Below are 22,498 nucleotides of genomic sequence, written 5' to 3' on the forward strand. Positions count from 1 at the left end.
GTCGACCCGAAGACCAACATGCACTAAATGAGACCATAATGCAATTGCTGCTATATTCCTGTTCTCGTGTCTTTCAATCAAAGCTCCTCTATTTTTCTTCTTCTTCTAACCCTTATACGCACCGAATGGTTCATAGGGCACTGCATCATATTGACGCAGTGTTATATTGATTGTTACTTTCATGGCAAGATGATCACTCCTGCGCTTCATTAAATAAATATTAAAGTGTAAAATCACCAATATTTATTTTCATCCCCTTTGGGTATCGAACCTGGGACCTCCAGCACGGTAGCTCAACATGTTAACCATTACACCACGGAGACGGACAATTATTTTTGTGAAAGACTTAGAAGTAAATAAGGATTTTGTCACTTTCCAGTTTGGCGACTCTCTGCGCACGCTGGTCTCGGAGCTGTACATCCGCGCGCTCACCACGGGCATGAACGAGCTGGAGCGCCAGAAGCTGCAGGCGTCGGAGGAGGCGGCTGCGGCGGCCACGGCGCGCCACCTGTCCGCCTGGTTCCTCAGCCTGGCCGACTACCTGCGCGCCAACCGCAGCGTGAGCGCCGAGTGCGTGCTGACGGCCTTCTCGCTGCACCCGTCGCGCGCCTGCTACGAGCGCGTGCTGGCCTGCTGCGCGGCGCGCGCGCCCGCTGCTCCCGGCGAGCCCGCCGAGCCCGAGGAGCCGGGGGGCGGCGCGGGCGGGGAGCTCGCGCGGCGCCTGGTCTGCGGCGCCGTGCTGGAGGGCGAGGGGCTCGCCATGACGCCCGGCATGTGCCGCGACCTGGCCGTGTTGCTCAGCGGGCCCAGGCTCAAGATGCTCACCTGGGAGCTCAGCTGGTGAGTCACTCGTAATGAACCTATGAATATGCAATGAACCTCCATTTGTCATATTATTTTTTGACATCTCAACATTGATGAAGAAGAATATGGAAGTCTGGACATTTACGGGGCTTACGACCGTTATAGGCCGGTTTAAGTGATCACTTTACACACATGTACTATTCACCAATTCTACCCATGATTGACAGTTGTCAGTGTAGTTACACTACTCAGATTCTTGAAACTTCTATATATATTTATCGAACCTGTAACCCAGTATGCACGAGTTCACTACAATCATCTATGGTGAGATGAGGAAAGTTTTTATAAAGCAGAGACCATCTCATTTGTATGTGAGGTCTGAATCCTGGATCATATTCACACGCTTGACAAACGTTTAAAAACGTCATTTTCAATTTTATTTTAGCTTTTAATTTGACCAGTTAATTTGTTTACAATATTTTGAGTGTGTCCAAACACTTGTCCACAAATCTGTAGCAATTTTAATAATCGTGGGGTATTGCAGGAAGGACCTGTCCCGGCACTGCCTGTCGTACATGCAGGCCACGGAGGAGGGCACCAAGGCCGTGACGAGGGAGCTCAAGTTCCTGCGCCTCGACTACAGCAATTACGAGCACCACGAACCAGAAGTGCAAGACGTCTACTTTGGCATCGAGAAAGGTGACATTTTGATAGCTGACATTCTGGGAACCGAACGTAGACCTCAAACCCACCCACTTCTGTCGTCCCTTCTAACGCTATGACCAAAAGTCAAATATATCGCTCACTCCTTTCAGGAACGTCATAAATCAAAAATCGACAATTTTCACTTGTGCATGCTTTTGGAATGCCCAGAAAATGTACTATATCCCAGCAAAAGCGGCATATTTTTAACTTAATATTTACCCGCTACAGGGCAGAAAGTGTTGTTTTTGCATTTTGAAGAAAAGGTATTGTTTATTAATTTTTTAAAATATACTAAATATTTTTCAAATGGAGAAAAAACCTTCAGGTTTTACCTAAAAAGATCTGTTGCACAGTAAAAAGTTCAGTAAGTGGCTTGATATTTATTTTTAAAACATTGTATTATATTTTTAAACTTTAAAAACGTTCTGAAAACTTAAGTTTTTTTTATTTATGACGTTCTTGAAAGGAGTGAGCGATATCTTCTCTCAACACTCAAACCATCATCCGCACCCAATGGTGCATAGGGCACTGCATCATGTAAACGCAGTGTTGTCTTGATCGGTTTTTTTTCTAATAATAAATTAAAAATGCAATTCCATCACGAAGTGTCAGTGGATAATATAAATCTATTAAACATAATGAGTTTTCCTCCTACAGCCGTTTTTTTGGAGAACTTTTTTGAGTTTTCAAGCGAGTCTTAAAGTAATTTTAGTAAATGAATTTGTAAAATAAGTACTTTTTTTTAACAATTTGCGGCAACTTTTAACTTAGCTATTTTTATCTATTTTTTCTTAGCTATTGAAAGGATCGTTTGGTAGAAATCTTTAGTGTGGAATGTAATGGATAACGCGGCTTTTTTCTCCCAGGGTATGAGCACCACCTGGAGGTAGAGGAAGATGACGAAGAGGAAGACCCAGAGGCTGAAGTGGAAGATGACGAAGACTTCTGGGACGATGACGAGGACTATCGGCGAGTCCTGAAGGAATCCGCACTTCAGAAGCCACACAAGGAGTGCAAGAAGGACAGTGCGGAGGAACCGAAAAAGGAAACCAAGAAGGAGGCAAAAACGGACACTAAAAAAGTCAAGAAAAAACCTTCCACTAAAACGAGCAAATCTGACGAGGATCCTTTTGGAAGTGAATCTGAACTGGGCAAACCTAAAAAGGAGAAGAAATCGAAGGAACACAAGAAATGTAGCAAAGGAAAAGGAAAACATAAAAAATGTCCATCCGCCGAAACTATAGAATGCGAAATAGTGCAGGATGATTCTCATCACATCACTAGCGGCGACTACGCTCTCTCCAAGGCCTCCGACTATCTCCGTGATATAGACAACAATTCCTTCTTATCCCAGTTCCTCAAGACTACTGTGAGCAACAATCCCGTAATGGTGAAGGCTCCTCCCAGGCACAGAAGTGTCCCGCAGATCGTTCTGCCCAGAACGATAATAACTCCCAGGCCTGTACCCGCTGCGGTCACGTCGGCTTCAGTCGCTCCGGCATCCCTTCAGCCTCGCTCTTCCGCCGTCAGCTGGCCGCGTCCCGTCGCTCCCGCCGCGCCCAGCGCCAGCCACACGTCTCTCTATCGCCTGCAGATGGACAAATACGAAAAGTGGAAGAATCAAAAGTTTGAGCGCGAACTTGGCATAGTCAAAACTGAAATCAAAACTGAAATCAAAACTGAAGTTAAAACTGAACCGGTTGAAAATAATTTTTCTTGCATCCGACGCCCGCCTGAGCCGACCGGTGTCCCGGGACCGTCTGGTGTTCCTCATCAGCAAAACAGACCTCTCCCGAGCGCCGATACCCCGTACAGAAGGTACGACCTGGCCCACGGGGAAGAAGAATTGATTAGAAAAAATGTTCTAGCGGAATTCTTTCACGAGCGGGTCGAACCGCCGCTCGCTTATAAAATCAGCAGAAACACGGGCAAGTCTAGTCTTCTGGCTTTCAGAAAGCAGAATGTTATAAATGCCAACATCGCTTACCAGAACGCTATGGCCGCGTCGGCCAAGTCCAACCCGAGCCCGTCACCCGCCCATCTGGGCCAACGCGTAGAACAGAACGCGAGAGTGTTGCCATCCCCCGCGTTGCCCAACTCGCAGCAGTCCAGAGGTAGTGAAGTCGGCGCACCGTGTACTAGTCAGGCTCAGAGGAGGAATGTTGATACAAAGCCATCTGTCTCTCATGTCCCTTATCCCGCGAGTAGCTTGTATAATGACAAAGTGGACACGATTCGTCAAACGCTACCGGAAACTGATGTCAAAGTGTTCAGTTCAAAGGCTAGTGGAATAATAAATCCTGCAAACTCAATAACCCCTTCGATAAGCAGATGCGATACCACTTCCGAGACACCCGTACAATCGTTCCGGCCCCATCAAATATCTCCGGCGTACGAAAGAAATCTCCCTTCGTCGCAAACTCCGCAACCGAAACCAGTTTTTAGCAAATATCCGAGTCCGCTATCTGAACAATTGCGCTTGGATTCATTTAATAATACGATTGGCAAAGCTAACCAAATGCCTTACACATCTGCAAGTCCTGCAAAACCGGCTTCAACGATACCTCATACGTTTACGAGTCTACCGAAACAGGCCTCGACAATACCTCACACGTCTGCTAACACTCCGAAACCGAGCTTAACAGTACCTCGTACATATGCGAATACTCCGAAACCGGGTTCAACAATACCCGACGTGTCTAGGAGTCTTCCAAAACCGCCATCGACAATACCTCATATGTCTGCGAGCTCTCCGAAACTGACTTCGACAATACCTTACGTGTCTGTGAGCCCTGTAAAACCGGCCCTATCAATACCTATTATGCCTGCGAGCCCTCCGAAACCGGCCTTAACAAATCTCAGAAATGTTTATTTGGAATCAGTAGAGAATTTTCCTGTTACCGTTAAGAGTGAGACTGTACCGATACCTCCACGTTGTGTTTATAGGAATAATACGCAATCAAAACAAGAGGACAGAATATCGTCTGACTTTGGTACAAATGCGAGCTGCAAAAAAGTAGATCAGACACAAAAGAATTTGGCAGAATCTAAACATCACAGCCAAGAGTCGTTCACGAAGCCGGCTATTAGCGACGCTCTTTCTAAACTGAACAAAATATCGGATATAAAAGTTGAGAAGCGACAGCCGCAAACTACGAGCCGACAGAATTCTAAGCCTTCTCCCGTTTCGCAAAAGTCGGAAAACACCAAAATTCAAAACTCTGTAAAAGTTTTAACAGCCCAAGAATTATTCAATCTTAATAAGAATCTCGCGAACGTTGCCGGACCTCAACCCACTTCGCTGAGATCCGAGAGCGTGGGAAGGATTTTAACACCCCAGGAAGTATTTAAACTGGCTAATAATACTGCCGGGGTTGCGACGCCTTCGCAGGGCTTACAGAGGGTGGATAGCGCAAAGGAAACTGGAAAGATCTTAACAGTCCAAGAAGTGTATAATCGAAGCAAAAACACTGCAAGACATCCTGCAGCTTCGCCAATCATACAGAAGGCGGAGAATTCTAAAGAAGCCATCAGGATCTTAACAGCTCAAGAAAGTTATAATTCACCTAAGAATCCTGCCACAGTTTCGACTCTTCGGGGTCTGCAGAGACCTGACAATGCAAAACCACCAGGAAAGGGTCAGGATGTTGGCGATTTTATTAAAAACCCCATCAAAATTTCCCACGCTCCCCTCTTGCAAAACTCTATCCAAGGGTTCAAACAAGACATGATTGTCTCAAGAAACACTATTGAGAATGCGCTGACAGTGTTGAAAGACAAGTTCCACCCTTCTGCAGTACAATCCGGCAATAAAAACGAATATCAGAACTTCCTCTCGGAAATGAAAGCCATGGTTAATGCCGGCTCTGATTCCCAATCCCCCGTCAAAACTAACGAAAGTCGAGAAAAACTTAACGAAGCCAAAACTTCAAATCTTCAACTATCAGAAAAGCCGGCGCCCGCACTAAACAATAGTGCCAAAGAGCAACTGCCTGCCGGCCCGTTAAAATTTTTAAATTCGCAATACCTCCACCATCCAAATCCGAAAAGCGTTTCTTGCGAGGTAGTCCAGAATATTCAATCAAAAAGCGCGCAAAAGGATGGCCACACTTCCGCACCGCAAGCCGAACAAATTACACAATCGAAAGTATTCACTCAAAACAAACTTATTGAATCGGCTCTGATGAACTACCCAAATATAACATTGCAGAAGAAGGTTAGCAAGCTTACCGACAAGTCAGTCCTGCAGACGTACGCGAGGAAAAATTATTCTTCCAATTTAAAGAAGCAAATGGCTCTGAAACCCGAGGATAGCTCTCCGATACAGACCCAAGTTTCCTGCGACGACAACTCCGTCGCGTTGAGAATGACCTCTCAGAAAATACAAGCGGGCGTCGCCACGAGTAATCCGACTCCACACTTGGTTCAGAACAGAACACTTCCCAAACCCAACCATCCGACGGGGAAACTCAACTACTCGGAAAGTGCTGTCGTCGTGGAGGCGAGTAGTAAAGGTGCCGAGAGTCTGCAGATGGCCCTTTCGAGAATGTCCAGCAACAGTGACCTGATTGTGAAGCATCCCTTCAAGTGCGGAGATACTACCGTCGGGAAAATTCCCTCCGAAACTTGTAAAGTTACTATACAGATGGCGGGCGTCGACCAAATCAAGTCCCGATTCCAACCCGCTAAGCCGAGAGGTCGTCCCGTGAAAGAGAAAGGCACCGAAGAAGTTCCGAAAGAAACGAGGAAGAGACAACCGAGGAAAAAGAAAGAGAAGCTCCCGGCCAAAGCGACCGACCCGGTTCCTGCACCCCCGGTTGCCGAGGAGAAGAAAGAACCCTGGACCCCGCTTCAGTGGGGTTTGAGACACGTGAAAAACTTGGCCGACGTCAATATAACTCACCAGCCTCTCCCCAGTTTTAGCACATTCACCAAGAAGTCCTCGGAGCCCGGCGGTACAGTGGCGGCGGAAAATCGAGGGCTCTATTTCAACCTCGGTCCAGTCACCAAAACCCCACCCCCCGAAACGATCTCGGAACGATTCGGTTCCATCTTCAAAATCCCCCAACCCTCGGGAGGCTCTCTGCCTAAAAACTTTTGCAAGACTGAAGCCGTAAAGAAGGATGCGATAGTCAGCGAACTCCTCAGTGGCCATATCAGTATTAATAATAGTAAAATTGCCCAACGTCTAGATAACCTCAAAGCCGAATGTGCGAAAGAACAAATTCCCGTAGACAGTATTTTTAAGTCTAAACAAAATATAGCGCAAAGGTCCTCGGAGGACAAATTCGACGATGCCAATGATATTTCCGACCTCATGGAGATAATCGAAGGCGATCTTGGAACTCAAAAATTGAAACCTACCGCTGTAGTGATTACAGGAAAGGAACAAGCCGACATACCGATCTCTAGTGGCGAAATGCTCATAGACAATTTGCGGGAAGTTTTAAATTGCGACGGTGACATCTCCGGTAGCAACAAAACCAGCACTTGGCCGGCAGGCTTCAACGAGGATCATTCTCAATCACCCTCCTCCGTGTGTCTGCAAGAAACCGCAGCAACGACGGAACGGCCATCTAAAACCTGCTACTTCCGTAGTGTGCCGCTAAGAGAGTGTAGACCGATAGCTGCCAAATTTTCAGCAGTATCCGACACGCGTCCTAAAGAAGCTCTCCCCAAAATTGAGACACATTGCAGTTCTCGACAAATAGCTGATATTTCAGAAGAGGATTTGTCCGCCGTGTCGGATAGATCTTTGAAATTAACCCATTTACCAGTACAAAATAATGTTAACATAGAATGTTCAACGACGGATTTCCGCGTATCCCCCGTTCCGTCGAGCTCTTTCGCCACATTACCGGATGAATCATCGTTACATCGGCCTAGTGATGAATCTATAGAATGTGATGATTCTAAAAGTAATTTGGCTTGTACAACTAAATCGAATCACCAATATGATGAAATACGAAAAACTATCGATTCCAATGATATTTTAGGTTCAAATAATGTATCGATTGAAAGTCAGTCACCAAAACTCGAAACGTCTCTTTTAAGTAAACCCCATATTGAAAGCAAGTCTCCGAAAGCACTTGAACCATCCGGTTTGAGCACATCCAGTATTGAGACTGAACCATCTGTTTCAAGTAAACCCGATGTTGAAAGTGAGTCACTGAAAGCAGTTGAACCATGCGTCTTGAGCACACCCAATGTTGAGAGTGAAGCATTTGTTTCAAATAAACTTGATGTTGAAAGTGAGTTACCTAAAGTACTTGAACCGTGCGCCTTGAGCACACCCAGTGTTGAGACTGAACCATCTGTTTCAAGTAAACCCGATGTTGAAAGTGAGTCACCGAAAGCACTTGAACCATGTGTCTTGAGCACACCCAATGTTGAGAGTGAAGCATTTGTTTCAAATAAACTTGATGTTGAAAGTGAGTTACCTAAAGTACTTGAACCGTGCGCCTTGAGCACACCCAGTGTTGAGAGTGAACCATTTGTTTCAAGTAAACCTGATGTTGAGTGTGAGTCACCGAAAGCACTTGAACCATGCACCTTGAGCACACCCTGTGTTGAGAGTGAATCATCTGTTTCAAGTAAACCTGGTGTCGAAAGTGAGTCACCGAAAGCACTTGAACCATACGCCTTGAGCACACCCGGTGTTGAGAGTAATCCATCTGTTTCAAGTAAACCTGATGTCGAAACTGAGCCAAATGAACTAGAACTGTTAGTTTTGAGTAAACCTGATACTGAAAGTGATTCATTGAAAACACTCGTACCATCTGTTTTAAATAAACCCAATATTGAAAGTGAGACAACGAAAGATCTGGAACCTTCAGTTTTGAGCAGTTCCGATCTCGAAAGTGATCCAGCTCTTTTAAGTAAACCCGATGTTGAACAAGAATCACCGAAAGAACTTGAATCTTGTATTGTGAACCAACCTGATTTTGAGTCACAACTTGCATCATTTATTATAAGTAATCCTGATATTGATAGTAAATCACCAAAAGATCTCGAACCGTCTGCTTTAAGCAAACCTGATGCGAGTGAATTTACTGAAAAATCTGGTAACCTCGAGATGATTGTAGATCCTGTTGATTCTCAAAACTCCGATGCGCTACAAAGTCCGAAGACTTCCGTCATATCGAAAGAATTGACAAAAAGTTTTAGTCTCTCACAGAAAAATTCTGACTCCAATTCATCAATTGTTTCATATGTGTCTCTCATTTCTAAAGAAATCTTGCTCGAAGATAGTGATTCCTCGCTTTCAGCCGATACGATAATTTTCAATTCGCTATCTAAACAAAAATTGGCCCCGGTGAAACTTGACAAAGTTGTAAGAGTTACGTTGACACGCATTTCGGTGGATTCTTTGAATCTCAAAAGTGTTATTAAAAATGACGACGAAGATGTGAATGTCGAAAGACAAGTCTTAAATCAAGAAGACCTACTTGAACCAAATAAATTGAAATTTTCCGATGGTGCAGTGATTGGAGGCACAACCGATGACAGAGCATCCGAAACTAGAGACAAAGTAGAAACTTCTCAGCTCATTGACGTATTACACAAAGAACCCTCCAAATCCGATGAAGACCTATCTGAATCTATGGAAGTCTTAGCCAAACCCGATGCAAATGCATCCAACATACAAAAGGTTACGATTCCTATGCCTCCGAAACCCCGCATAGCGTCAACAGAAGTTGCAGTAGAATCACTTAAAACTGAGGAAGTCGCCGGCAATGTACCATCTCAACTCAAGACAGCGATTGACGGTTTGTGCACTGACCATGTCATTTGTAAACCTGATGAGACGTCTGAATCTAAAGAAATCATACCACCGAAATCGCCATCAGACTCTAGGGATCAAAATGCTATAGTTCCCGAAGAATCACCTTGCGATGTGACAAATAAAGGATTGTCTGAAATGAAAGAAGTTATTGCCGAACAAGACATTAGTATTAAGAGTCAAAGTACAATTAATTTGAGCCTGAGTATGTTTTCTGTGGATAGTGATATATCTGGAGACGGCTTGACGACTGGTGATCAACAGACGGTTTTACAGAAATCTGTTGAAGCAAAACTTTCAGACCATCAGGGAAGCGGAAAGCCAGAATCTCCTATAATTTCAAAAGTCCAAAAAGATGATTCCCTTACAATTCAAACCAGAAAGCGACCTGCTATAAAGGATGATCTACAGACAGTTGTGCAGAAATCTGTCGCAACAAAACCTCCGGACTGTTCAAATAGCAATAAAACAGATACCATTAAAAATCCAAAAGTCCACAAGGATGATTCCCAAACAGTCCATACCAGTAGGCTGTCTGACAAAAATGATGATAAACACGCGGTTGTGGTAAAGAAATCTGTTACAACAAAATCTTTGGTCCATCAGAGTAGCAACAACCCATACACTCCTACAATTCCTAATGTTGCAAAGGATGATTCCCAGGCAGTCAAAACTAGGAAGCAGTCTGCCAATAACGATGATCTACAGACAGTTGTACAGAATTCTGTTAAAACAAAACCTTTGGTCTATAAGAATAGCGATAACCCAGACACTCCAATTCCAAAAGTCCAAAAAGATGATACCCACACAGTTAAAACTAGAAACCAGTCTGCCAAAAAGGACGAACTGCAGACAGGTGTTCAGCAATCTATCGTAACAACACCTTCGGACGCTCAGAGTATCAATAAGCCCGATACTCGTAAAATTCAAATAGTTGAAAAGGATGAATTGCAGACTATTCAAACCAGAGAGCAGTGTGCTAAACAAAATCTTCAGACAGTTGTTGTACAGAAATCTGTTAAAACTAAACCTTTGGCCGATCAGAGTAGCAATAAACTGGAGGGCACTCTTAAAATTAAAAAGGTCAAGAAGGATTCCCAGACAATCCGAATCAGAAAAGAGACCAATAAAAACGATAATCAACAGGCAGTTGTGGTACAGAAACCTAATGCAAAAATATCCTCAGATCATCAGAGTAATGAAAATCCAGATTCTCCTAAAATTTTAAAAGTCAAAAAGGATGATTGCAAGGCAGTAGAAACCAAAATGAGAACACCCAAAAAAGATGATATTATTGAATTACTGTCGGATGAAGACGATATTGAACTGTTCATACCTAATGATCCGATTGGAATAGACAACTTTGAGTTGGATCTTTCCAATGTCGAAGCTCCTCAAACCGTGGGCCCTTCGTACATAACCGTTGTGCATGATTACAAATTACCCAATAAAGAGAGATCTCAACGCGGACAACCGTCTCCACCGCCATTTTTAATTATTGGTGAAAAATCTAAAGTTATTCGAGCGAAGAATGTTCCGCTCGATGATCAGTTGAAGCTCAAATTATCCTCCTACGTAAGGGTGACCAATGATGTCTTGCCGAAGCAGAGAGAAGAATCGATCTGTACAAGAGTCGAGATACCTAACGACCATCATAAATCCAACACTCGCTTCACCCGGAAACGGGAAGAGGTCGCTAATACTTCCAAGAGAAAACAGAACATTCGAAGGCTCTCAAAAAGGCTGGCACTCAATACCAAAGGCGGCGAAGGCGATCTGAACGACGTAGCATCTCTCTCAAACAAGAAAATTAAGCGAGATTTGGATAAAAATGATAATTTGAACTTTGAAGTTGAGAATTCCGCAGTTGAACCCTCGATTGGCAAAAGAAAGCCCTTAAAATTTAACACGGTTATTGTTTCCGACTCCGAAGATGAGAAAATTTTCGTCGATCAAGATTCGATGCGGATGTCCGCATCGGACAAAAATATAGATACGCAAAATTTAAATTGTGCTAAAATTGAAGATCGAAACATTGACATATCAGATTCCGAAACCGATGATGCATTTATTGAGCCAGCAAAATTAGTGGAAGACAATAAAGCCAGGAGTCCATCTAGAAAAAATTGTATCATCGAAAAACCCAGCTTGGCTGGTAAAATTGTACAGGCGGATTCTCTCGCAAACAACTCTGTAACTGATAATGCCATAGTCGAGAATCTTGAACCTTCCGATGAGAGTAATGCTGCAAAATCTAAGAGTCCTAATCTTTCCAAAGTAAAGGAACATGAAATAGAAAAAAATAAAATCATTCCCACTGTGGTATCATCGTCCATTCACATAATTTCAGGAATTTTTAATACAGATTCCCTCACAAACAAACCTGTAAGTGATGAATCCACAGTCGAGAATCCCGAACCTTCTGATGGAAGCAATTCCAGGCAATCTATAAATGCAGATCTTTCTGAAACAAGCGAAAATGGTGTAAAAAAGGATAAAATCGTTTCGCTTGTGTCATCATCTATTAAAATCATTTCAACCGCAGGTGAAATTAATGGTGAAATTCCTTCTACGTCTGTTGTCAATGTACACAATCAAAATAATCTAGAATCTGGTGCCGAAAATCAGATAAATCCAAATATCACAAGTCTAGATGTCACATCCGACTCCGAAAGATCCGACAGGATGGATCAACTTGAATCACCTGATAATAACACTTTCGCTAACGACAATGAAAAGTCCAGCAAATCTGAAAATGAAGCAGACATGGAAATTGGGCCAGTCAAAATGGAGCCCATGGATGAAATTGATACAACTAATCATGAAGCAGAAGAAGAGGATCCCAACACCACCCTGGAAATGGACAATATTCCTAATCCTACAAACAGCGTTGTCGATGTTCAATCAAAATCAAATGAGCAAAATAGTAATGAAAGTAAAGACACAGATGAAGATGATTCAAACATGAATATTGATGATGAACTACCTCATATTCCTGGATCTTCCGATAAAGATGTTACTGCAGATCAGATGGGAGTCAATCCTCTTCTGCAAAATATCTCAAATCCCGTAAAGGATCAAGTAAACAACAACAGTCCGAGAGAGATACAGAAGAATGTACAATATCTTACAGAATATGAAGCGTTTGTCTGTAGTGCAGCTAGAGAGGTTTACCTAGAACAAGAATCTGAAGAGAATATCCACTCTGAATTAGAACTACACGGAGAAATCATAGTCGAGACTCTAAAATCAACAGTAAATGAAGATATACCGAAGCTTGATATCGTACTGGAAATTTCTAGAAGTGAGTCTATAGCTGGTGAGGATTGTTTATTATCACCGGAATTGGCAAAAGACAAATGTATCTGCGATGTTGTCAGTTCAGCTCCCGATGCTGTGGCCTCTCCGTGTCACAAATCGATGAGCGCTGATGAAACTGGTGCTTTGTCTCCTCAACCCGATGTCATAGTACATCACAGCGAGATGATCAATAATGAATCAACTAAAATTATTGAGACACCAGAAGCCCGTAACAAAACGGATAAGGATGTATCTAACACTGTTCCATCCCCAGAAAGAGGTGATGGGTCAGAAACAATTGGTCATGTTGGCCCACGGCTGAATACTGCAAACTTAGAAACAATATCCACATCAGATCTATCCGTTTTGCTAAAATCAAATCCAATTATAAATTGCGAGAAAGATGTAAATCAACTAACCAAACTCAAAAATAATCCCGAAAAAACGGCCGATGTCTCTCAGCATAAAGTCGCGACTACTAATACCTGCGATAAGATCCTTAAAGTATCTGTTAGTCGATTACCGCTTTCCTTTTCAAGAGGATATCATCGCACTTCAGAGAAGACATCCGCAGCGAGCTTAATGGTGATAAAACAACATGCGCTGAATCCGCCTGACGCCACTTCGGAATCTGAAGATGCCGGCTGCGTTACATCTCGGGACTCTTCCGAAGAGTCAGCATTGGATCTAGAAGTCGAGAGCGTGACGGAAAGAAGTCCCGTATTGATATGCCCCATTAGAACATACAAAAAAACCACCACCCCGCATTTAGGAAAGCGAAAATTGAGCTTTAAAAATACTAATCCTCGCAAAACTCCTCGGATCAATATGCCCCGGAGTCACGGTCGGAACACCACGTCCGTCGATAAGAAGATATACGACAGCTTCAGCGTGAAGGAGGTTCTGATGATGGATAATTTTTCCGATAAAATACCCGATGTTGAACAAGAACCAGAGGACGACTCCTCGGACAAGCCGCCCAACGTCAAATTTGATCTCGACGATTTTTTATTTGACGTCGACTCTCGCGAAAGCGGTCGGCGAAATTCTTTCTACTCCCCGATATTCGGAGACGTGGAAAAGAATTTGGATCCGGATGTTCCCGCCGGGGACTTTATCGCGAACGCGGAACCGGAGGAAGCGGTCGGAGAGAGGGAGAAGGGCTCTGAATTCCGAGAGGGTTTTGGTTTTAGGTCCGACAGAGAAGACACCAGTGACTTGCTCCAAGGTCGCCCACATGGGCCGGCGGCAGCGCTGTCGGACTCGCCACTCCCTCGGCTGCCCAGCGCCCCCCCCGCCCTCCGAGCCCGCGCCTTCGCCCTTGCCAACTCGGAGAACCGATTCCGCCCGCATCCAACGACTCCCGAGAGGAGGAGCGTTGCGCCGCTCGGCGAGAGAAACAAAATCGAGGAACCGTTCCACGGGTTCCGAAGAGTTTGCGCTAAAAAGAACTCTTTCATAAAATACCGATGCTTTTCTAGCTACGCGGACGATATATTCTCTAGAGTCCCGGGAATGAGAGATCTAGACTTCATAGTCCCGCAACGTACCTATGCCACGGTCAACGTCGTCCAGTTGGGGCAGCTGCCCGTCAGTTCCGCCCAGCAGAGTCCCCTGCCCGGGACGCCGACCAGACCCAATGCGACGGGAGAATACTTGGATATCGCTTCCAATAACTCTGCGGAGTACGCGAGCCCGCCGAACGAAGACTCCATCCAATCGGGAAATCGCGATAACGAATCGCATATTATAAATAATGCGGAAAACATCTCCAAAATCGACATTGCTAATAAACCGGCAAATAATCTGGCCGAGGATCTCAATAATACGGTCAACGATCAACCGAAATTGGAAGAGAAACATTACGATGTCGGTCAAAATTCTACAGAGACAGTGACCGTACACGACGCGTTAAATTTATCTACCACCAGTTCCGGTCAGATAATGGATGGGAATGTTCAACTGATTTTCACTTCTCAGCCGCTAACGCAACACACTTATGTGACATCGAACGTTCAGAGCGAACACAAGGAGATATCCAGAGAAAGCGCCGGAGACTCATCCGCAAACTCCACCCTCACTTCGAGTTCCAATTTTGTTCCCGTGAGCCGAGCCCAAACTCTCGTCAACATCTTGTCGCAGAAGATCTTGCGACCGCCGGTGACAGCTGCCGGTGGCCAACAAGTTCAAATGGCCACATTTCCAAAAGGCACCGCGATCAATGCCATGTCTCTCCAGCAAGCCCTGGCTCAAATATTACCGCCTCCTTTGAGTCAGTCTTCGGGCGAAGGGTCGACGAACATCACTCACTCGTCCGGACCTCAGATAGTTCACATCGTGCAAGGGAAATCCGCCGGGCAGTCAGCCAACTCCTTCAGCGGCCTGCTCGTGGATAACTCCCAGCAGTCTGTTGTTAATGCATCTGGAGCTTCGCAGGTCTTGCACATAGTACAAGGAAAGAACTCAACCGTGACTGGCGGCAATTCCACACTTATCGCGGGCCAATCCCCGCTAGCCGGGTCTGCGTTCGGAGGACTCTCATTGGTCGATGGATCGCAGCAGGGAGGGAATCAAGTGTTGCACATACTAAATGCGGGATCGCAGTCCAAAAACAACGCCGCCGCCGCCCAGCTACTCAAGAGAGTCAATCTCCTCACCAGCTTGACCAGCCAGGGAAATGATCAGAAGATGCTGCAGTTTCTTTGCAAATCCGCCGATGGCAAATCCATACAGTTAAATGCCCAACATCAGAGGGGAATGGTTCTGAGATTGCAGCCGATCCAATCCGAAACGCCCGCCGCGACTGCGCAAAAGTCTTCCGAAACTCCGACAATCCAAACCAACACGTCTCCGATGCAGTCTAACCTGAAAAAATCCCCCGTCAACGATCAGTCGCAAGAAATAAAGTCCCGATCCATCTACGAAGAGAACTACGCCAAATTTATACAAAACTCCTCCAGCAAATTGTCTCCGATCAGTCCGGAGAGATCCACCAGCCTGCCCAAGTTCAATCAAGCGTTCGGCAAGTCAGTGTTTCAAGACAACAACGGGATACCGAAGAATGAAGCTGTCGAATGTAATCAAAATCCAGCAACTTCTGTTGCCAACGAGCAGCAGGCTCAGGATCTGGCGACGGAGCTCAACTTGGGTCAGATGGGTCAAATTGGTAGTCCTCCACTTCTCATCCGAAAAAACCCACAGACAACGACTACGCAAAATATAATGGGGCAAGCCAAACCGGGCGTCACTCCGATGAACATTCAAACGATGCATGGAGGAGTAATTTACACCAGACAGATACCCGTCAACATCGGCGGAGGCCAAACTATCAATCTGATCACCGTGCCCAGTACCGACATTCTCGACGAAGCTCATCTCCAGGCTATTCAGAAACAGGTTCAGGAAAAAACTAATCTAGGAGAGCAGCAGCAGACCGACCAGCAGGCTGTGAAGGTCTCCCCTCAAGAACATCAGTCCAACATCGTGTGTCACATGGACTCCGCTTCCGACGATGCCAACCAAGGGTTCGCCGACCACACCCAAAACACTGTCAACTCTCATCCTCTGCTCACGCAGATGCGAATCAAAGTACCGATGCTCAGCAAGGGAGGCACGCAGATGGTCTCGGGAACTAGGCTCGTGAGGCCGGTCCTGCAGATTCAGAGAAACGTCATTCCCGGAACCAATCCAGCCGTTTACCAGCAGCTCGTGTTGACTACGGCTCCGGCCCTGAGACCGCCGACTCCGACTCAGCAACCCGTCAGACCGCCGCGACCTCCCACCGCTCCCCAGCAAGAGTCCAACCTTAGTTCTTCCACTCTCGAACAACTCAGAGAGTTTGACATGGTGCTCGAGCAGGTCAAGGAGCGCAGCACGGTACAACCTGGGAGTAATAGCAATTCCGCTTTTTCCGAGTCGTCGCCCCAAAGACAAACCGTGGACAATTCGGACATAATCGTGTCCCAGCCCAATGTGGGTCAGACCACTCAGAGAGAAGTTCTGTATTCCATAGGCCCCAACCAAACTGTCAATGTCACCTATGTAAATAAGAATGTTATTTCTAATAACTCAACTATACTAGGGTCATCGTACGCCTCCAACCTCGAATCCTCCTCGATAGTAAACATGGGACAGCAAAACTCGCCATCTTTGCAAATAAGTCACGGCTTATCCAATTCTGTGAATCACCCGAAGCCTAACAATACTCCAACCAAAGTTAGTTCCAAATCTATGAAAACCAAAAGCACCAAACCCGCTAGTATCACTCCTAATAGCTCCAAAGCGACCCCTGTCGCTGCCAAAACTTCCCTCCAAAAACCGCTGGAAGACGAGCAGACAACTCAGCGAATTCTCTACATCCTCGCCGAGTACAAGGAGCAAGTTGAAAACTCACCCGATAAGGATAAACCCGCACCCAGGAGGAGGTCCAATCCGCCCACCAATCCTACCACCTCGTCCAAGAGGAAGAAGGGATCGGGCAGCGGCTCCAGGAAGGGACAGAGCGGTCAAGAGATGAGTCCTTCGGGCGACGACACGGGCCACACAATGGGTTCGGAAGACAGTTCCTGCGGCTTATCCCAAGGAGACTGCGCCGACAACAGCATCCAAGGACCCGAGAGTCAATCCCCGCAAGGTAGCCCTCAGAAGGCTGCCAGGAAGCTCGTGTTCCCTCAAGAACAGGATTCCGTCACCACCCCGGTGACCCAGCCGCAGCGAAATGTCATCATAGCCGACGGTCAGACCATCGCCATGACGAGACCGGGCCCCGGAGGCAAAGCCACCGCCGTCCTGATGCCGGCAAACTATCTGCTGCCCATGTCCATGATGAAAGGAGGACAACAAATCACCATAGTCACCAACCAGGGGCCCAAGGTTCTGAATATCCCACATGGCGAAGGGACCACCAACACCCTCTTCTTGCAACGCCTCATCAGCCCGGCCGGCTTGAAACCGATGCTGACTCGCCCGGGCCAAGTCCGCCAGGTCAGACTCCCGGCCAATACCGTCCAGAACTTGCAAGCTTTCAATCTGACCACCTCCGCCGCCAACGGCCAGGAAGGCACCAACGCCTGGCTCGGGAACACCCTCAATAGCCAGCAGCCCAAGCTGCTCGTGGAGTACAGTCCCAACGTGACAGTCGGGCAGGATCTCAACCCGGACTCCGTCAAGTCAGAGGCATCCGACGCCCAGTCGCTCAAGGAAGAAAACATGTCCATAGGCAGCGAGAGTCTCGCCACGCCGAGGCACAGCGACTCCAGAGAGGCGCTCAGCGACGACCTGAACATAAAGAACCGCTCCGGAGACGAGGGAATATTCTCAGGACAGACCGACAGCGCTACTGATGATTCCGTCCAGAGCTCCATACAAAACCGCGCCGAACACATCCTTCAACACATCCAAGTCTCGAAAAACACGACGAATCACACGGTCAACCTGATCCAAGTCCATTCCCTGAATCCGAACGAGCCGGGGAAGATATTCTCCGTGCAGAATCCGGCTAGCCTCGGATCGCTCATTCAGCTCGCGGGCAAGACCTCGCTCGGGCAGACCTTCCAGACTATAAATGTGGCCGGGTTGAACCAGGACGCACTGAAGATATCTCCCGACGTGCAAGAGTGCGCCCAGAATCTGCTGCTGGTAAGGAAGCAGTTTGACGGGCAGTTTACCTTGGGTGACGGCGAGCTGAAGTCGGCCCCCGGGGCCGGGCTGCAGCAGGACCTGCAGGCCTCGCCCGGCTCGCAGCAGACCTACAGCCTCGCTCACTCGGAGCATTTGGATGACGGACACTCTCTGGGGAAGGTGAACAGCGATGCCAACGTGTCTTGGAGGTGAGTTTCACTCGGATATTTATTTTTACTTTTAACTTCTGTGTTATAAAATCACTATATCTATCAAAACGTAAAATGTTCAGGAGGGCCATTTAAGTCACTTTTGCTTGGCAACAAAATAAACATCAATGCAGTTAGTCATTTTTAACAAGTCAATATATTATACTTCCATGTTTAAATTTCAGGGCAATATTGAGCTAGTAAGATATCAAATAGTCAATGATCAGGTTTTTGTAAAAAATGCACTTGGTCACTTTCTCCTGTATGACTACGATATGTCTTATCATAAGTTAGTTATATGAGTAAATGAAGGCCGGTGCAAATTTTCCTCAAAGGAGTAACGACGTAATGACGCAAATTGTAATTACATCTGTGGATATTTGTATGTAATTTTGTCTTAAAATACAACCTACAGTCTGTTCACAGTTATTTTACATCTAGTTTTTTTTTTTTTTTTAATTATTTATACTGCCAAATAGATAATTTTTAAAAATGTTCACAGTTATTTTACCTCTAGTTTTTTTTTTTAATTATTTATACTGCCAAATAAATAAATGTAGAGATGATGAATTTTATTTTTTTACATAATTTCAATCTTCAATACATAGATTTGTGAAAAAAAAATTCATGGAAAAAGAACAGCCTCCCTTGCTTTCAAATAACTTAACATTGTATCGATTTGATGCAGTTCCCTATGCATCATTGGGCGCAGATAAGGATCTTACACTTCCTTAAACCTTCAAATTATCTGTATTTCATGTAAATATGGATTTCAAGCAAAATTTCTTCAACACCCCCAATTTTCAAGAGATTTGTGTTAAAGTTTGATCGCAATTCAAGTAAAGATTTAGTTATTGTAAAAAAGGATATGTTTTCTTGTGATTGTGATGTTTTTTTTTTTGATTACCATATTAATTGAATCCCTTGTTCCTCGTCACTTTAGCCTTGCGTCCAATGGTGGCAGTGGTGCCAGCCACGGGGGCGACGGGGGCTCCCCTGCCTACGGGCGCTACACAGACTCTCCCCCTGGCCTGACACACCATAGAGACGGCGCCAGAGATGTAAGTGATATTAATATTAATTTTTAACCCGTTTCGAGACCAGAACCGCGATTTGCCATAAATTGCGTCACTGTATTTCACAAGGAAGTACGAGGACTGTACGAGTCCTCTCTCTCTCTGGTCTCAATCCTGCGAATTACCTGCACCATTCTCACCTATTTTCGGAAGTCCTCTTCAGCTCCTCATACGTCGAGCAGCCCATGTCTTCGTATAAGTCGCTTAGGTATTCGCGGCGTGGGTGTCCTCTGGCGTTTATTCCCTCGATCATCCTCTCTATTATTTTGTGCAGGAAACCCTCTTGTCTTAGCACGTGGCCGATCCATTCGGCGCGTCTTTTGGAGATAGTCGCGAGTAGGTGCTTCCTTTCTTTGATTAATCGTAATACCTCGTAGTTGGAGATGTGGTCTCTCCAGGATATCCCGAGCATTCTTCTATAGATCCACATCTCCAACGCATTCAGCCTATTCTTATCTCTTTCAGATATGCACCATGTCTCGCAGCCATATGAGTCCAACACGGAAGAAATGATAGGAACAAATTTTGCATTTGCAGGCGGAAAAATTTAAAAAAAAGATGATACCAGACAAGCACTGGTTCAATTTTCCACCTTAAGTAATAGGCTATTTTTAAATAATGGGATACACAAAGCTCAAGTCATAATTAGTGATAGAAAGGATATTATTATTATTCTTCTTCTGTTTGTGTCATGTTAGGTCCCCCTGACGTCGACTATCACTTGAGAGTAATTCTCCTTGTCTCGAGCAGCTCGTAGCAGCGCCTCGACGGTCCTGATCCCCATACAATCTCTTATATTCCGGAGCCAGGAGATCTGCCTTCTGCCCACACTTCTTCGACCCTCTATTTTGCCTTTTACTATTAGGTGCAATAGCTCGTACTTCTCTCCTCCACATGCCCCAGATAGAACACCTTCCGGACCTTGATATCAAATTTATTCAGTAATGTATCAAAAATGTACTATTTTATTTTGCTCTAAAAATTGACAGAACTTTCCGGTAGACTTAATATAAGTTAGACACTGTTATTTTATCACTGCGGACAACAAATGTGTTCGGCCCTCGATACTTATTTCGAGGTTATAAATACAATTCGCTCACTCCTTACAACAACTTTGTAAATAAAAAAACAGGATTTTTTAGGAGATCGTTTTTAAAGTGTAAAAATATAATAAAATTTATTAAAGATAAATATAAAGCCACTTATTGAACTTTTTACTGTGAAACAGATCTTTTTAGGTAAAACCTAAAGATTTTTTCTGCATTTAAAAAGTATTTAGTATATTTAAAAAAATAATTAAACAATACCCTTTCTTCAAAATGCAAAAACAACACTTTCTACCATGTATGTAGCGGGTAAATATTAAGTTAAAAATATTCCGCTTTTGCTGGGTTTTAGTACATTTTCTGGGCATCCTGAAAACATACACAACTGAAAATTGACAATTTTTGATATATGACGTTGTTGAAAGGAGTAAGGGAATTGTGAAATATTTTTTTGTTTAAAAAAAAAAAAAACTGGAGATGAAGGGAAGAGTATGAGTTTGCATCTTATTCTTCCTGGCTACATCCCAACTTATCGTCTTTGTAGACTGCTGGGGTCAGCTCTCCTCGTCCTCAGGTTGTAGGTCCTTGGCGTTGGCATAGATTGTTTCACATTCCTAAACACAGGACCGACCTGCCGATGGTTATGCCTGTAGGAAGAGCTACCGCTATGTTGAACAATATCTCATTGGATATTGATCTGTTCCGTGTGTCTGAAGGAGTTTTCCGAAGCGGGATTCTACAACTTTAGCAATAGTTCTTGTATATTTTAGATTTTTGTATGTATTTAATGTATACGCTTTAAATTTTTTAGTTTGTAATGTATATGTTAATTGAAAATAAATCAATTGAAAATTGAAATGGCCAACATCAATAGGCAATGTCTTCCAACCATGTTGTCTTTGCAGCATCCATGTTTTTTTTGGTCTTCCTCTAGAATATCTTTCGAGGAAGATCCATTTCTATCGCTTTGTTTACGACATGCTCGGGCTATCTGCGTCGAATATGCCCATACCATCTCAATTGACTTTCCTCTACCTTCCTATTTATGTCTGCGAGAGTATGAATTTGCACGTTAATAAGAAACTGTTATGACAGCCTAATGTTCCTCTTGCAGGATTCCCGGGTGCTGCGTCACACCTACAGCCCTGAGACCGGGTCGCCGCCCCCGGGGGCCCCGCGCCACCTGTACCACAAGATGTTCATCTCCTCGCCGGACAAGCACGATCACATTGCCAACCATCATCAGGTAGCTAGCCCGACTGTCTTCTTCCATTCCTCCGCACTACATCATCCCGCGCCGTGCGAGCGGCCAGACTGTAGGATCAATTACCTCTTCTTGTGAAAAACGCACCATCTCTGGTGACCTTGGAACCCTAAGAGCGCTTGTGCACTACACGGAATTTTACTGTCCGGCAGCCCGGTCAGCATGATATGTAAAACCGATGATTGGCTTGTGCTTTTGTTTGTGTTTCTTCAGATCGGTGAACAATCCTATCCTGCTAAACTGTCGTAGTCGCTTTTATTTGAAAAAACCAGACTGCTGGACAGTTTAATTCCATGTAGTGCACAAGCGCCCTAACTATGGAGGCTTAGTGGAAATATAACAAAATTCATTTCTGTATACATTTTGCCCGTCTGTGTAGTGTAGTGATTAGCACATCTGGCTACCACGCTGGAGGTCCCGGGTTTGACCCCCCCCAGGGGGGTCAAAATAAGTAGTATGAATGTTTTCACATTCATATTTATTTGATATCACCCTGGACTGGTACATAAAGCACAGGGCTGGCTGATCACCTTGCCTTCGTGCAATTAACAATCAAGATAAAACTCCGTCAATATGATGCAGTGCGTATAAGGATTAGAAGAAGAAGAATACATTTTGTTTATGCCATTTGTTTGAAAATGCCATAACAAGGCGAAACGATTGTCACAATTTTTTTATGTGTCTTTTATAAT

At 44.9% G+C, this 22,498-nt stretch overlaps 1 protein-coding gene across 1 annotated transcript in view; it reads left to right on the top strand.

Annotated features, from left to right (window-relative positions):
• Positions 1 to 22,498, top strand: part of LOC148305027 (uncharacterized) — a 38,020-nt gene that overhangs the window by 10,864 nt on the left and 4,658 nt on the right. The window contains exons 7-11 of the mRNA XM_088267328.1: positions 380 to 840; positions 1,349 to 1,503; positions 2,376 to 18,420; positions 19,364 to 19,481; positions 21,657 to 21,788. Of these exons, the coding sequence (XP_088123454.1) occupies positions 380 to 840; positions 1,349 to 1,503; positions 2,376 to 18,420; positions 19,364 to 19,481; positions 21,657 to 21,788 (16,911 nt within the window). The remainder of the gene's footprint in view (positions 1 to 379; positions 841 to 1,348; positions 1,504 to 2,375; positions 18,421 to 19,363; positions 19,482 to 21,656; positions 21,789 to 22,498) is intronic.

This window comes from Brachycentrus maculatus, unplaced genomic scaffold (genome assembly GCF_059751285.1).
Source record: "Brachycentrus maculatus isolate JH-2025_06_01 unplaced genomic scaffold, ASM5975128v1 h1tg000293l, whole genome shotgun sequence".
Classification (NCBI taxonomy): Eukaryota; Metazoa; Arthropoda; class Insecta; order Trichoptera; family Brachycentridae; genus Brachycentrus; species Brachycentrus maculatus.